At 43.4% G+C, this 14,385-nt stretch overlaps 2 protein-coding genes across 4 annotated transcripts in view; both read left to right on the top strand.

The window, feature by feature from the left end:
• ccnd2a (cyclin D2, a) overlaps positions 1–4,903 on the top strand; it is a 207,454-nt gene extending 202,551 nt beyond the window's left edge. For both annotated transcript variants that reach the window (XM_061676320.1, XM_061676319.1), the window contains one exon: positions 1,077–4,903. In XM_061676320.1, the coding sequence (XP_061532304.1) occupies positions 1,077–1,250 (174 nt within the window). In that variant the 3' untranslated portion in view covers positions 1,251–4,903. The remainder of the gene's footprint in view (positions 1–1,076) is intronic.
• Positions 4,904–5,004: 101 nt separating this feature from the next.
• Positions 5,005–14,043, top strand: tigara (TP53 induced glycolysis regulatory phosphatase a). 2 transcript variants are annotated; one of them, XM_061676321.1, is made up of 6 exons: positions 5,005–6,987; positions 9,602–9,639; positions 9,736–9,857; positions 10,379–10,456; positions 10,554–10,664; positions 12,713–14,043. In XM_061676321.1, exons 1-6 carry the CDS (start codon positions 6,911–6,913, stop codon positions 13,067–13,069), a joined length of 783 nt encoding a protein of 260 aa, XP_061532305.1. In that variant the 5' UTR covers positions 5,005–6,910; the 3' UTR covers positions 13,070–14,043. The 2 variants fall into 2 exon arrangements, with proteins under 2 accessions (XP_061532305.1, XP_061532306.1); XM_061676322.1 differs by lacking the exon at positions 10,379–10,456.
• Positions 14,044–14,385: the final 342 nt, after the last annotated feature.

The following is a 14,385-nucleotide window of genomic DNA, read 5'->3' as shown; positions in this document are numbered from 1 at the left end:
TGTGACATTTTTCTTTAGTGGTTTATTGTTTAATCTAAAATGTGTGCTTTGGCTCAATAAAGGTTGTGAAAGACGACCATTGACCATTGTTGGACCATTGTTGGCTACAGCCATAGTGGACATGGGAGTCTTAAATTGGTGTAGAAACACACAAAAAATTACTCTCAGTCAACTGAGCCAATGAATGGATGCCTTGATAGTCGGGGGGGGGGGAAGCCAGGCACAGGTGTGTACGTGTGCGGATCTCTCGGACCCTCCGCACCCCGGTCACCGGCTCTTCCGGCTCCTTCCCTCAGGTAGGCGCTACCGATCAACGCAAACTAGAACTAGTAGACATTCCGACAGCTTTTTCCCCTCTTGCGATCAACTTCTTAAACACCTAACCTATAATTCCATTACAACAAGCTGGCAATTTTTTGACTTGAGTTGGTTGTCACATTTGTGTGGGGCCAATGATGTATGACTCGTGCACTCACTGCAGTTGTCTCGCCACGCTGCACTATTTGCATATACCGGCCACTCGTGCCAGAGTAGCATCTGCTCCATTTGCACACCGATTGAGGAGTATCTGTAACATTTGCACAACCATCATGGTCCCAGATGATCGCACTACTCGTCACCGCATACACTCCGTGAAGTCTCGGCGCCCTTTGCACGACGGTCATTGAACCGGACTATTGCAATATTAGTCATTCGAAGTGCTCTAAGTGCGAGAGGACTCTGCATCTTTGTGCACAATTGTTTTTTATCAATGTCTTTATGTCTCCAAAGTGTTCTGTAAATTGACTGTCTGTTGTACTGGAGCGGCTCCAACGACCGGAGACAAATTCCTTGTGTGTTTTGGACACACTTGGCAAATAAAGATGATTCTGATTCTGATTCTGAAATGGATCTGGATCTGATTGATTGGAAAGCAAATCATACTACAGCCTTGGTAACAAGGTTGAGTTGAAAAAAAGTATGATGCAGTAACTGCTTCGATAATGCTGCACTACCCTCTTATACACACACGACGGTTCTTTGCTCAATCAACGGTACTTTAAGTTTGCGTGTCTCTCTCTCTTGTCACATTGCAGGATGTTCTCAAAGAATGCCAGGAGCAGATCGAGCGTGTGTTAGAGAGCAGCCTGCGTGAGGGCCGGAAGCAGCAGCAACAGCAGCAGCAGAGCCAGAGAGGCCCGAGCAGTAAAGGCCTGGACGAGCTGGATCAGTCCTCCACCCCGACAGACGTCCGTGACATCAACTTGTGAACCACAAGAGGGCCTCATTTCGCAGGATTTACAACAACAACGACAAAAAATAAGAATCGTGAAAAAAATATATTTCTTAAAAGCAGAAAAAAAGAACAAAAAAAAACAAAATGCTAAAAACACAAGCCCTTTAAAAGAAAAAGAACAATGCTTGCTAGTTTTTTGTAGATTTTTCTGTTCTTCAAGACAAACGCCTGCCCGCGAAATCTAGATTTTCTAAAAGCAACAGATTTGGGGCATGATGACGCTCCGTGGTGCCTTGGATGCACAGAAGGGAAACCAATCATATTTGCATTCTGCCTTTGATTGTATAGAATGATCATTAAGTTATATTGTCACCATAGCTGGTTGGAAGAAAGTCGCATATGTGGGATCAAAGTATGGGCTCAGTCTTATTCTCGCTCTCTATTTTGATATATATTCATGTTATCTTGACCATCAGCAAGATGTGGAGAGGAAGCCTTGAGAACAGTATGCGTAACGTCGGGGGGTCCCAAATCCGGGGATGAGAAAGGATCATTTGAATCATCATTATTAGTCGTAGTAATTATTATTAGTCGTAATAATATTATTTGACATATTTTGAGTAGTCAAGATCAATAAGCTGCTTTGTCAGGCTGCTTGTATGTATGGGTCAGTTAGCGGATTGGGCATGCCTCGGTGTGTGTGCGCGCGTGTATGTGTGTGCAGTCTGAATGGGATCCTGTATCTAAATTAGCAGTAAACATTTTAAGGCGTGAGGCACTTACAATGTTAGAAGACTATGGAGCAGGCTGAGGTTCCATACATACTTTGTCTATCAGTATAACGGGGTATCTATGCTATGTCACTGCCTTCATTCATCAGCAGTGTATCTAGGTCTGTTGTTGGCCAGCAATAAACTGCTGCATGGACTATGAATGAGACACAGTGTGTGTGTGTGTGTGTGTGTGTGTGTGTGTGTGAGTGAAGGAACCTTCACTTCGCTTAGTGCCCCTCTAAGAGCATGTTTCTATAGTCTTTCATAACCTCAGCCTCATAGGTCATGCGAGGCGTTTGTTTTATTACTGCCATTCTGTTAATGATATACGACCACATATTGTCACATAGTGTTACAATGTTGTGTTTTCTCAGTCAAAGGGTTTTGGAGTGCAGAACTCTCCAACACGAGGCGTTTTAGAGCACATTTGAACGGCGGAGAGGACAATGCCTCAACGACAGGAGGACGGGGGGCTTCTGTGTTCACGAGAAGGGAGGCGACAGGGTGTGAAAAGAATGGGCAAAGACAGTTTGCATGGACGAATGAAATAGAATGGCGACGAGTGTCAGGACGTGGGAGCATGCTGCTGATGTACAACTGGTGGCTGAATGATGACTAAAACACCCAATAGAGGTTTGAGAGCAGAATGATTTGGTAGGATTAAAATTCTTTTTATGGAGGTGTACTATAACACAGTTAATTGAGTTGATTTTTTTTTTTTTTTTTTAATGTATTGGTTTCCATTTACATGGATGCTAAATGAGGAACTAAGGCTGCCAGATCATGTGAGGATGACTTTCCTTTTTTTGTTGTTGCTTGGAGGAGTACAGGATATTGTCAATGCATCTGGAGTCCCACATAGGGTTGTGTTCCGCTCCCTATATGATTTCAATGGCAAAGCACTTTGAGAACATGCTCCCCTGGAGATACATCAAAATGAATTGGTGGTGATTTGGAGCTGGGTGGGTGTTTCTTTTTCTCTTTCAATTTTTTTTTGTAGCCTTTTCTTTGGTTTACTTTGTAGGGCTGGTTTCCCAATGACCCCCTATGTCCAGCAAGAGTCACGTAAAACAGGACATTCCAATCAAAACGAACATTCCTATTCAAGCAAAGACCAACTTGATCCAAGGAGCTTGTTCATTTCCAAGGATTGGAACAACAACAACAAAGGCCAAGAAACAGTTCCCTCATCTGTGGCTTTCCTTTACACTGTCAAGATTTGTTTTGTACTTGAATATTTCTTTCTATTTATCTGCATCACAGCCACAGTCATGTCACACGGGGCGGCGCTCGGGTGGTCGTAACATCCAATATTTGCACAAGTTCTTCAGAGGCCAATGAGGTTTTTTTTTTGTTTGTTTTGTTTTAGTTTCCAAACCACCACAAGTGATGCGTGTTTTAGTGGCTGTTCACTTTCTATGGTGCTGGCTTGAAACTGCAGAAATGTTGAACAACATTGTGTAAGGCTACGTTGTGTGTCATTCAGTCCTCTTTGAGCTTTGCTGCTTCGAATAATCGACGAGGGGGTTCATCAGGCAGAGAGACACGACCGTGTTTTTCTTTTTTGGGACTTTCACTTGTGCTTGAGTTGTTGTTTTTTTCACGAATGACATTGCTGGTTGTCAGACTGAAAAAAAATGTGGGGATGCTTTTGTTTTGTTTCAAATTTGGCGATTTGATTTGCCAAAACATCTAGTTTTCGATAATTGCCCTCCTTCATTTTGCCTCTGCCGGATGTAAGCTCTCACCCAAACTTAATGTCTTTCCTGCAATGTCTTGTTGCGTGTGTTATATATTGAGACCACACTTTCAATTTGTGTTTGATATATTTTATGGGGTGACCAGACCCACAAAAGGGTTTTTTTTCTTTCTAAGATTTAGAGATACTGTATTCCAAAGTGAAGAGAGGACAGAGGAGGTGTGAAGACATCAAGAAAAAAAAGTCAATATTTTTATTGAGTTATTGTTGTCTTTTTGCGCTGCTAAAAGCTATGAATTTGTTTCATTTATACAAAATAACATTACAGAGTTGTGATGTGTCACTTGAGTGTGCTGCTATTTTATAAACATTTGTATTATAATATAATTATTTTACTGCTTAAGAGATAAATTCAGAAAAACGAAGTAGAAGGTGATAGAAGAACATGAAATGAGTATTCGACTGGAAATGTTCTTTGTACAGTTTTGACATTTTTGCTTAGATAGCATGTCTCCTTTACCCCTTTTTGAATCTATTTTGCTCTTTTTCTTCAGTCACATTCTGCATCAGTGGTATATGTCCTATACCTCAGGATTACTGGCTACATACAAAAAAACAACAACAACAACAACAACAACAAAACACACACACACACACACACACAAACCAATCCATCATTGATACCTCTGCAGTTAGGGAGCCTGGAATAGAATAGAAAACAACAAATTAGCATTTTGTGGATGTCCCGCTGTTTGGCTTCCACTCGGACTTACTTGGGGGGGCGGGGGGCGGGGGTTAGAACATTTCTGCGGGTCTTCTAGCATGTTTTGCTCATGTTGGTGCTACATCTGACATGTTTTGGGTAACAACAGCGTTCCCGTGATGGCCAAAGTACACTTGTTGCTTTATTCCATCACAATTACCCTGAATGTTCGCCAATATGGATTCCCAATGTGGGAACGACGTAGTTTGGTCCGAGATCTGAGATAATGTGCGTATGTGCGTGTGTATGTGTGCGCCATTGTAACTACCGCAGAATAGACAAGGTGAATTACACCTGTCATTTTGTCTCATAAATATTGTGATACCTGGAAATTTGAATGAAGCACATTTCCCTTTGAGCCCCCCCCCAGAACCCATATCATGTACCTCAAATGTCTGTTGCACAACCTCTGTTCAATAAACTTCTGCTTTAAAGGGTGTGACACCACATCAGCTCATTGCTCTTTTCCTTGCCTGCCTTCCCTCTTACAAACATGTGTTTCTTGATCTTTCCTGTGTTTGCATAGAGCCCAGCAAAGTACAGATCAGCTGTAGTTGTAAATGACTTGAAACCTGAAAGTGAACATGGGACATTTTGATCCAGACAGGACAGAATGGTTGCAAACATACCTGCAAAATGATTATGTTTATAAAAGGGGCGTGGTCAATAGAACAGCCATTCAAGGTTCCATCCATCCATCCATTTTCTGAGCCGCTTCTCCTCACAAGGGTCGCGGGCGCGCCGGAGCCGACCCCAGCTGTCATCGGGCAGGAGGCGGGGTACGCCCTCAACTGGTTGCCAGCCGATCGCAGGGCACAGACAAACAAACAACCATCCGCACTCACATTCACACCTACGGGGCAATTTAGAGTCTTCAATCAACCTACTACGCGTGTTTTGGGGATGTGGGAGGAAACCGGAGTACCGGGAGAAAACCCACGCAGGCACGGGGAGAACATGCAAACTCCACACAGGGGAGGCCGGATTTGAACCCAGGTCCTCAGAACTGTGAGGCAGATGTGCTCACCAAGTCGTTCACCGTGCCGCCAAGAAAGAAAATCATACTCCTGAAATGTAACGATCCTTTTTTAATGTACTTAAGTAGGCACAGACATGTACTACAATACATTTTGGGGTTTAAAATTGGAAATGTTGTCTCCAGCATCACATTGAGCAATGTTTGTCTCGCTTCAATAAAGATTTGACCCCTTCCAACATATTTCCTTTCCACATAGTATTTGAGTACAGTAGATGATCACAAGCTAAGTAGACTAATAAATAATAAACTATTGTACAGGGTTGGCCAAAAGTACGTATACACTTTCAAATGTTGTTGTTTTATTATATTTACACTATTTATTTCATACATTAAACACAGCTTAATCTCTTAAATGCTCGAAATGTCCTCCTTCAACACTGCAACATAGCTCAAACTTTTGTACAACACTGCGACACACACAACTGTAGTACCCGGTATGAAATGAGCGTGGTATGGTTCCGAAATAGAGTTTTAAGGCAAGTCGGAGGGTTAGCTTTTCAGAAGGGGTTTTCGAGCGAGGGGTGGGGTTTCAAAGTCGCGTTTCAAAATAGGGTTTCTCGCCAGGGTTCAGGTTTCAAGTTAGGGTTTCCAGGGTTTTGAATTCTGGCTTTGAAATCGGTTTCATTTTTAAAAAAGGGTTAAGGTTTCAAATTAAGGTTTCAAGGCCAGCTTTAGCGTTCCATGTTCGGGTGTGGGTTTGTTCGTGTGTTGACGACCCGGTGGTGGTTCCTTCCTCCCTTCTTTCCTTCCCTCATTTTGTCCTTCCCGTCTTCCTTCCATCCTGCCTTCCTTCCATTTTCATGACATCCTTCCTTCCTTTCATACGATCCTTGTTTCCTTCCCTAATTTCATGCTTCAAACCATCCTTCCTTCCTTCCTTCCTTCCTTATTTACTTCCACTCTTCCTTCAATCCTTTCTCCCTTCCATGCTGTTGTTGTTTCCTTCCCTCATTTCTTCCTTCCCCACTTCCTCCCTTTCATAGGATCATTGTTTGCGTCCCTATTTCTGACTTCCTCCCTTCTTACCTCTCATCCTTCCTTCCTCACTTCATTCTTTTCATCCTTCCATCATTTAAACTCCCCCTCTTCCTGACAACCTTCTTTCTTTCCTCCCTCCAGGCTATTTATTTATGTATTTATTTTTACATATTGTAGGACTAAACGTATAAATACACCGCCTGCCAATGTACATTCACGTTGGATTTATTTATTTGAAAAAAGACAAATGGAAAAACAAACAAAACAAAAAAGCGCCGCTTTTACCGTAATGGTGGCAAAACGGTCGCTCTCCAAAATGGCCTTGCGTCCATAGTAACGCCAGTATGCTCGACACTCGGGTTACCGGGAAGTACAGGAGTCGATTTGTGCGCGTGTTCCTGTGAAACTCCGTCACGGGGGCGTCCAAAGCAGCTCACGTTGAATGCGGAAGGCTTGTTGCTCGGTTGACGGTCTCCAGGAGATGAAGTCGTTAATGTTGGGCTTGACGTTCGTTCGACAGTAAGTGCAGCAGCAGCAGCAGCAGCTCCCGTTGACAAACAAACAGCTAGCTACACACTCTTTCTGTGCTAGCTACACTCTCTGTGTGATTTGCTGTGACTGAGCTAACAAAGCTGACACACGCATACATACGTGCGCGTATGTCGCGACAGGCGTCCGAATCATTGTTCAGTGACAGTGGCGTATATCAGAGTGACCGTAATCAGAGTCCATAATCATTTGACCGTCCCCTCTCGGTGGCGCAGTATCCACTTCCGCCCAAAATAGATGACCTGTGGGCTACACAGGTTGAAGGTTGAAGTTTAAATAACACGTTGCTATTGACATAATTTATGTCGTCCACAAAAAAAAAACCTTATACAGTTGGAAAGCCTGTTTATTTGTTGTTTTTTTTTTTTAAATCCACACAAGGATTTTGTTTCCCAGTAGTTGGAGCCGATCTAGTACAGCAATAGACAGCCATTTTGACAACAAATACTTTTGAGACATAAAAACGTTTAGCCTCTAGCAATTGAATGGCAAGAGGGGAGAAGCTGTTGGAATGTCTGCTGGTTTTAGTTTGCGTTGATCGATAGCGCCTACCTGAGGGAAGGAGCTGGAAGTGGTGGTGACCAGGATATGGAGGGTCCCAGAGGATTTCGCATGCTCTTGTCTTAGTTCTGGCAGCCCGCAAGTCCTTAAGGGTGGTTTTTCTGACAGTACTGATTGTCCGTTGCGGTCGGAGTTTGTCCTTTTTTGTGGCAGCACCAAACCAGACTGTAACGGACGAACACAGGACTGATACGACGACCGCTGTGTAGAACTGCCTCAGCAGCTCCCGTGACAGGCCCTGCTTCCTTAAAAGCTGCAGGAAGTACATCCTCTGCCGGTCCTTTTTGAGGATGGAGTTGATGTTGGTCTCCCACTTCAGGTCCTGAGAGATTGTAATTCCCAGAAACTTGAAGGTCTCGACGGTTGACACAGGGCAGTTGGACAGCGTGAGGGGCACCTGTGGCGAAGGATGCCTCCCGAAGTCCACCATCATCTCTACAGTCTTGAGCGTGTTCAGCTCGAGGTCTTGTCGACCGGACCGCAGCTCCAGGCGCGCCACTTCCTGTCGATATGCAGACTCGTCACCGTCTTTGATGCGGCCAATGACTGCGGTGTCGTCTCCAAACTTCAAGCGTTTGACAGCCGTGTGCGTTGAGGTGCGGTCGTTCGTGTAGCGAGAGAAGAGCAGTGGAGAGAGGACACATCCCTGGGGCACCCCGGTGCTGGTGGTGCATGTGAATAAGGTGGTGTCCCCCAGCCTCACCCGCTGTGTCCTGCCCATCAGGAAGCTGTAAATCCATTGGCAGGAGTGTGCGGGTTGTGCCCATGCAAAATTTGCCAAATCCTCTCTCCCAATGCCAAGTAGCATTGACTCTTGTTTTGAGCTTCTACTCGTGTCGGCAACACATGCACCTGAACGCAACACGTGGAGAAATGTTATTTATGTTCAGCTGCAATATGTCAAGGTTCCTCCTACGGCAGCTGGATCGTAGGCAGTGGCGAGGTTAGCCCTGTTGTGTTTCGTCCACTGAATGGTCCTTTTCAAGGTCTAAAAACCTCGGGTACTTCCCAAAATTAGGTCATGGGCACAGCCCACCTCAAGTACTCGACCAAGACTCACCCCTGATCGTACGGTCAAAGTTAGGCGAAAATCTGTAGCACGCTATGCTGATTGTTGCACAGACAGTCTAACATCTTCCGGTAGAGGAAGCGTGTCGGTGTGGCGTGTGGTCTACATCTCCCTTACTGGAAAAAACGAGGCTTGTCGTTTTTAGAGGCAATGTTGATACAGAGCGATCTCGAGATGTGCATCTAGTGGTACCAGAAGTAGGCTTAATCCTGTAAGTGCGCATTCCGGAGCAGAACTCTATCCCCCAAGATGACAACGCTGGCCCCCGACGAGTAGGGTTTATCTGAGACTACCCTAAGAATTTGAGCGTATTGGATCAGGTTGGACATGCTTTTTGCAACACAACCACGTTGGCTGACTTCTGACAAAAGCTGGTTGAAGAAAGGGATACCATCCCTCAGCGGTGTGTGAGCAGGCCGGTGAGCAGCAGGAGCAGGAGGTGCCGCGCTGTTGTGGCTGTGTTTGGTTCTTCCACATGCTAATAAGGCTCCTGATTGTGAAATTGCCAATGTCTTGTTTCTTCAAACATCAATCATCCAATGCACCGAACAACAAACAAGAGTCACTGGCAAGAGGAAAATCAGCTGTTTGCTCCTGGCAGAGCTTTGGCCAATGTTTGCAACCCAGAGATCTGCTGCTCCTTCCACAAATGCATGTTCCTTACACATGTGTCACCCTGGTATTAGGATTGAAGATTTATTGCCAATCAGCATTGTTACAACAAATCAATAATATATCAAACACAAATATTATGAACTTACTTTTTGTGCTATATCAGTTCATTGCTGGCCGTTCGTAAGCTTCAAATGTCTTCTTGTATGTCAATACCGTTTTAGTTGCAGTTGAAATAGTGCCAAGATGGCATTTGAAAGGCGCTCTTTAACTTCCCCGTCTTATATGTTAGATGAAATGGTTTTTATCGATATAAGATAATAATCGGAATATTTCTTACAGTGGAGAAACCCAGTTCAATAAAGAGGGCCTGCTACAAGGTATGGTATTATTCAAAAATATCTCAATAAAATGTGAACGATGTTCCATGTGTTTTTGGACGTCACTTTATTTTGTTCCTTGTGTCTTGAATCCAGGGCAGGCCATAGACTGTCCATTGTCTGAGGTGGGATTGCAGCAGGCCGAGGCTGCAGGTCGCTACCTGACGGATGTCAAGTTCTCCAACCTATTTGTCAGCGACATGCTACGAGCGCGACAGGTTTGATGTTTTGTATTCAGGACGAGAGGGAGAGAAATATGGGTCTGCTCGCAAAAAGGCGAAATGACTCAGTGGAAACGTCAAGCGTCAAACACAGTCTGATCTGGGTTGCTGGGTTCAATCTATTTTTCTGAGAGGAAAATAATGGAAATAGAATGAATCCGTTCCAGAGTGTCACCGTCGTCAAAGGCACGTTAACACTGCCGGCGCTCCTGGTTTCAATGCAAATTTGACTTCCATTGCCATCAATGGCAGTGATTTCCCATGTAACATCATTTCATTCCAACTCATGAAAAGGCTGAACAGAAATGATTTACCCTCGGGACCACCCTGTATCACTCAAAGAAAATCATTCTTCACATTAATTGAACAACCTTTTCCAAAAGTTGACTGCTGTCGGAGTCGCTGATGGGGGAAGGTTCATTTGCCTGCGTGGGTTCAATTCCCACTCTCTTCCCGTGACCCTGACCAATATAAACGCTGTAGGAAATGGATGGCTAATTGCTGGTGTTCCTTTACAGACTGCTGAAACCATTGTGAAACATAACAGTAGTTGCGCTGGTCTACAGCTGGCGTGTGACCCTCTGCTTAAAGAGAAAGTCAGTGAAACGAATGTTGTCTAATGCACGTGCACAAGTTATTCCTATTTTTGCCTCATCAAGTCAACCACTTGCTTTTTGCTTTTTGTTTTTTTAGAGCTTTGGGATAGCAGAGGGCAAGCGAGTGCAAGACGCAAAAGATATGGCCAAAGCAGCTGGTCAGTCCTTCGCAATCTTCACTCCACCTCAAGGGGAGACTCAAGAGCAGGTCAAATTGTTTTATTTTACTTTTTTTGCTCACTCTTGCGTAGGGTGGGGCATCCTTTAAATTTGAGCGATTCCGGTCCCGATTCCCGTTCCGGTTCCAAACGATTCTCGACTCCGACTCTTTTCGGGGACTGGATCCCAAACAGTTTGCATGGTTGAAATAAAGGGTGTCCAAATGATGAACATTCATTTTCTGAGCGGCCCGCAGCATAAACTAAAATGAACTTTTGACTCTGGGTTCTTTCTAACCAGTATCAATATCAAGTCTATGAACTAAAAGGCAGTGCGGGTGGAACTAACCCAATGGACTTCAGATTCAATAAGTAATGTCTCACTTTCTACTTTCTTTCCAGTACGGTAAAGGAATTTCTTATTATTTTATTTTTGTGTCCGTCATCCCTTCTTACGTTGGTTGGAAGACTAAAATAAACTCTAAAAACCATCCGTGCAAAAGCGCAACTAACGAACTTGTTAGCCGCCTCAATGTTGGCATAGACATTTCCGCGTGGTGTCGGGCGAGGGCGCGCGTCAGACTTCGACACATCGTGAAAGCCTCCTTTGCGCAATATAATCTTATTCCAAGTGTCGCACTGTGGCGACTGGTCATTTATATTAACAAAGTTAAGAAACACTTTTGTTCGCCGCCACCATTTGGCACAACATCCCAATTTTTAGGGGGATTTTAACTTTATCCTCCTATATCAGAATCAGGTTATTTTATGGATTTCATGGCGATGAATTAAAATGTAAGATTAAAGTAAGCTTTGTGAGAGTTAAAATATCAATCAGTGTTCTTAGAGTTATGGTTCTTTCCGTTACTTTTGGCATTTTATATCTCAGGATTAAAATAATCTTTAATGATCAATTTTAACGGTAAAAAAAATAAAGGATTTTTATCGCAGGCATATTTGACAGATTTTTAACAGCAAGTTACTTTTTATTTTTTCAGGTTAGCACTAAGAGTCTACTTTCTAGTGGAACAATAACAGTCCTGCTGTAAGTTCTAATTGGACTAATTGGAATCACAAACATGAAAACTGACGCAGCAAAGCTAGCAAAACACAAAAGCGCAGATGAAATTGCAGCTGGACACAAAGGGCGCCACTAGAGGGCAGTACATATCAGGACAAACAGCGAGTGGGTGTGCCTGGTGCTGACTACTGCAAAGAGAGAATGTGCAGGCATCTTTGCATCCACATGCTTGAATAACAAACATCTTGTGATCAAAGTATATCCTCTTTACTGTCAGAGTGCCTCTGATTAAAAAGTCACCACTTGCTTCTATTTGTGTTCGAGACTGTGTATCAGCTCCATCCCAGCATGGGATGAGCACATGATGATGATGATGGTGGCCAAAGATAGATTTGAGGCTCATAATCAGCGCCTGCCTGCTCCGTAGTTGCGGGTTGTTGCATCAGGATCCCAATGCGCTCGCAAGCTGCAGTTTGGTCTGCTCGGTAGAAAAGAGATTGGGGGTTAGGGTTGCTTCTAAAACCGCCATGTCAAACATGTTTTCGGCACCGGCCACATCCTAGTTACGGTTGCCCTTAGGGGACCGGTTACAATGTAGAGTCGCTACAGGTTCATTTTCGACCGAAAATTACACGTTGCTATCTACCTTGGGTTTTACGTTCACATTGGATGCAGTCAAGGGAACACAATAAACATATGAATTGTGTGACAGGGATAGATGAAGTGACATTTAGAATGAAACATCAACAGTGTAAAGCTTTACTTTTTCAGCAAGTGCAATTGAAGGATGCAGACAAGTGCAACAGTAAGAGTTTGAACAATCTGAATTATGCTATGAAAGCGCTAATTATGGCATTTGTTATTTCTTTGGCTGCAACTAACTGAAGAATCCTTCAAAGGGGCTGTTTAAATGTCGCTGGAATGTGCGTTTGCAGTCGTACCCTGCAGGTTTCTTTAAAGTAAAGCATCGCTTGCCGTGACATCCGTGAGCCAGAAGCTGAGCTCGACTGTGTTTGTTTACCGCGGATGTGAGTTTGAGACACGTGTTCAATAACACCCGATGTTGACTGTGTTCAGGTGAAGCAGCGCGTCAAAGAGTTTTGGCTCAAAATGCTCCGACAAGTCTGGCGCGAACACAGAGGCGACAACGGGCGCTCTTCGGCACCTTACGTGGCCGGCGAAGAGGCGGACGACCTGCCCGTCCACGCCCTGGTGGTCTCCCACGGGGCCTACCTGTGCGTGACCATGCGCTTCCTCGTGGACGATTTACACTGCCCCGTTCCCGACGGCTGCAGCAGAGCACGCATGTTCTCTTTGAGTCCCAATGCGGGCGTGAGTCGCTTTGCGCTCACCCTGACGAAAGAGGACGAGGCGTTCAAAGTGTCTCACATTCAATGCTTGTTTGTCAACAAGGGTGATCATGTTCAAACATAGCCAATGGCTAGCCACTAAAACATGATGGAAAGCTCGGGAAAACTACTATTTACGATTAAAGCCACACTGACCAGAGAAACAATTATGGAGAAAATAAGTTTTACAAGGACAAAAAAAATCTAATCGTCAAGATTCAAGTCAGGATTTTAACAAGTGAATGTCAACAAACCCTTTGAGGTTGAACAACCTTAGAGGGTAGAAGGAACTTAACCACTGCTGTTTAGTATTAGAACTTGAAAAAGTGTCCCTGACGAAACGCTCGCATCTTCTCACGCAAACTCTGCAGGATCTTTTTATAGATGCGTCAGTTGATCGTCTATTCTTAACTTGTCACACTAGTTGGGATACTTTTTAGAACATTTAACTCCCCTAACATTTCAACTTTTTCCCGTAATCTTTACTTCATTCTTGTAATATTTCACCTTTATTCTCACAATATACATTCACTTTTCTTTTTCCTCATAAATTACTGAATTTTGTAATGTCTTGACTTAGTTGAAATATGGGTTGTTGTTGTTGTTTTTTTTTCAATTAAATGACGAGAATAGAATATGTATACATTGAGAATGATCTCCTAAAATCCTACTTTGTTTTCATTATATCATAGTAATTTTTCTTTTTCTTTTCAGTGTGGCACAGATTAGTCAATAAATCACACCATGCTCTAAAGTCCAGGCAAGTTCTTTTCCATCCAACTCTCCCAAACGTGGCTTAACCAGTCTGGCTTGGTGCACACATTTGATTTTATTATTGATCAAGAGCAGCAATCAACTGTACGTCTCGAGATGTATCGAACGCTTAAATTAGACAAAGACAGAGCAAAATCAATGAAGGCATACTTGGGTGAATTTGGGGTGGAACAACTGGACTGGTGGCCCATCAAACACCCATGGTATGTTCTGACATTTTCACTTACTGCACTATGTATCTCAATACTTTTGGGCACCCCAAATAATATTAAACTTATGAAACCATTTTCTGTCCGTCCATTGCTTTCGAAGGAACTCCTCCTAGAAATACAGACACAGACACATAAATCCTTGAAAAGTTACTTTATTCATCCACTTGAAAATAACAAACAATATAAATAAAAACACTTGATAATATTAGAAGTCCTCTTGCATAATTCAATAAATAAATACCTTTATCATTTGTATGACTTGGTGTCCGGCACCTGACATGAATGGCTGCGAACACACCAGCTGATTCTAAAGAATTAAACATGAAGCATTTAAAACAATTAAATTAAATTAAAAAAAAAAACCACACACATTGAAAAACAAAATGCCAAAATTGCTCCTAAAGATTATGCATTT

This window comes from Phycodurus eques, chromosome 5, assembly GCF_024500275.1.
Source record: "Phycodurus eques isolate BA_2022a chromosome 5, UOR_Pequ_1.1, whole genome shotgun sequence".
Lineage (NCBI taxonomy): Eukaryota > Metazoa > Chordata > Actinopteri > Syngnathiformes > Syngnathidae > Phycodurus > Phycodurus eques.
The sequence above is the reverse complement of the archived record's forward strand: the minus strand, read 5'-3'. Positions and strand labels throughout refer to the sequence as shown.

Excerpts from the sequence above, each read along its gene's own strand:
- tigara (XM_061676321.1), top strand. The coding sequence starts at position 6,911 with ATGCGGAAGGCTTGTTGCTCGGTTGACGGTCTCCAGGAGATGAAGTCG. Across the intron at positions 9,858-10,378 it reads ACATGCTACGAGCGCGACAG|ACTGCTGAAACCATTGTGAA; the intron begins GTTTGATGTTTT and ends GTTCCTTTACAG. Across the intron at positions 10,665-12,712 it reads AAGGGGAGACTCAAGAGCAG|GTGAAGCAGCGCGTCAAAGA; the intron begins GTCAAATTGTTT and ends GACTGTGTTCAG.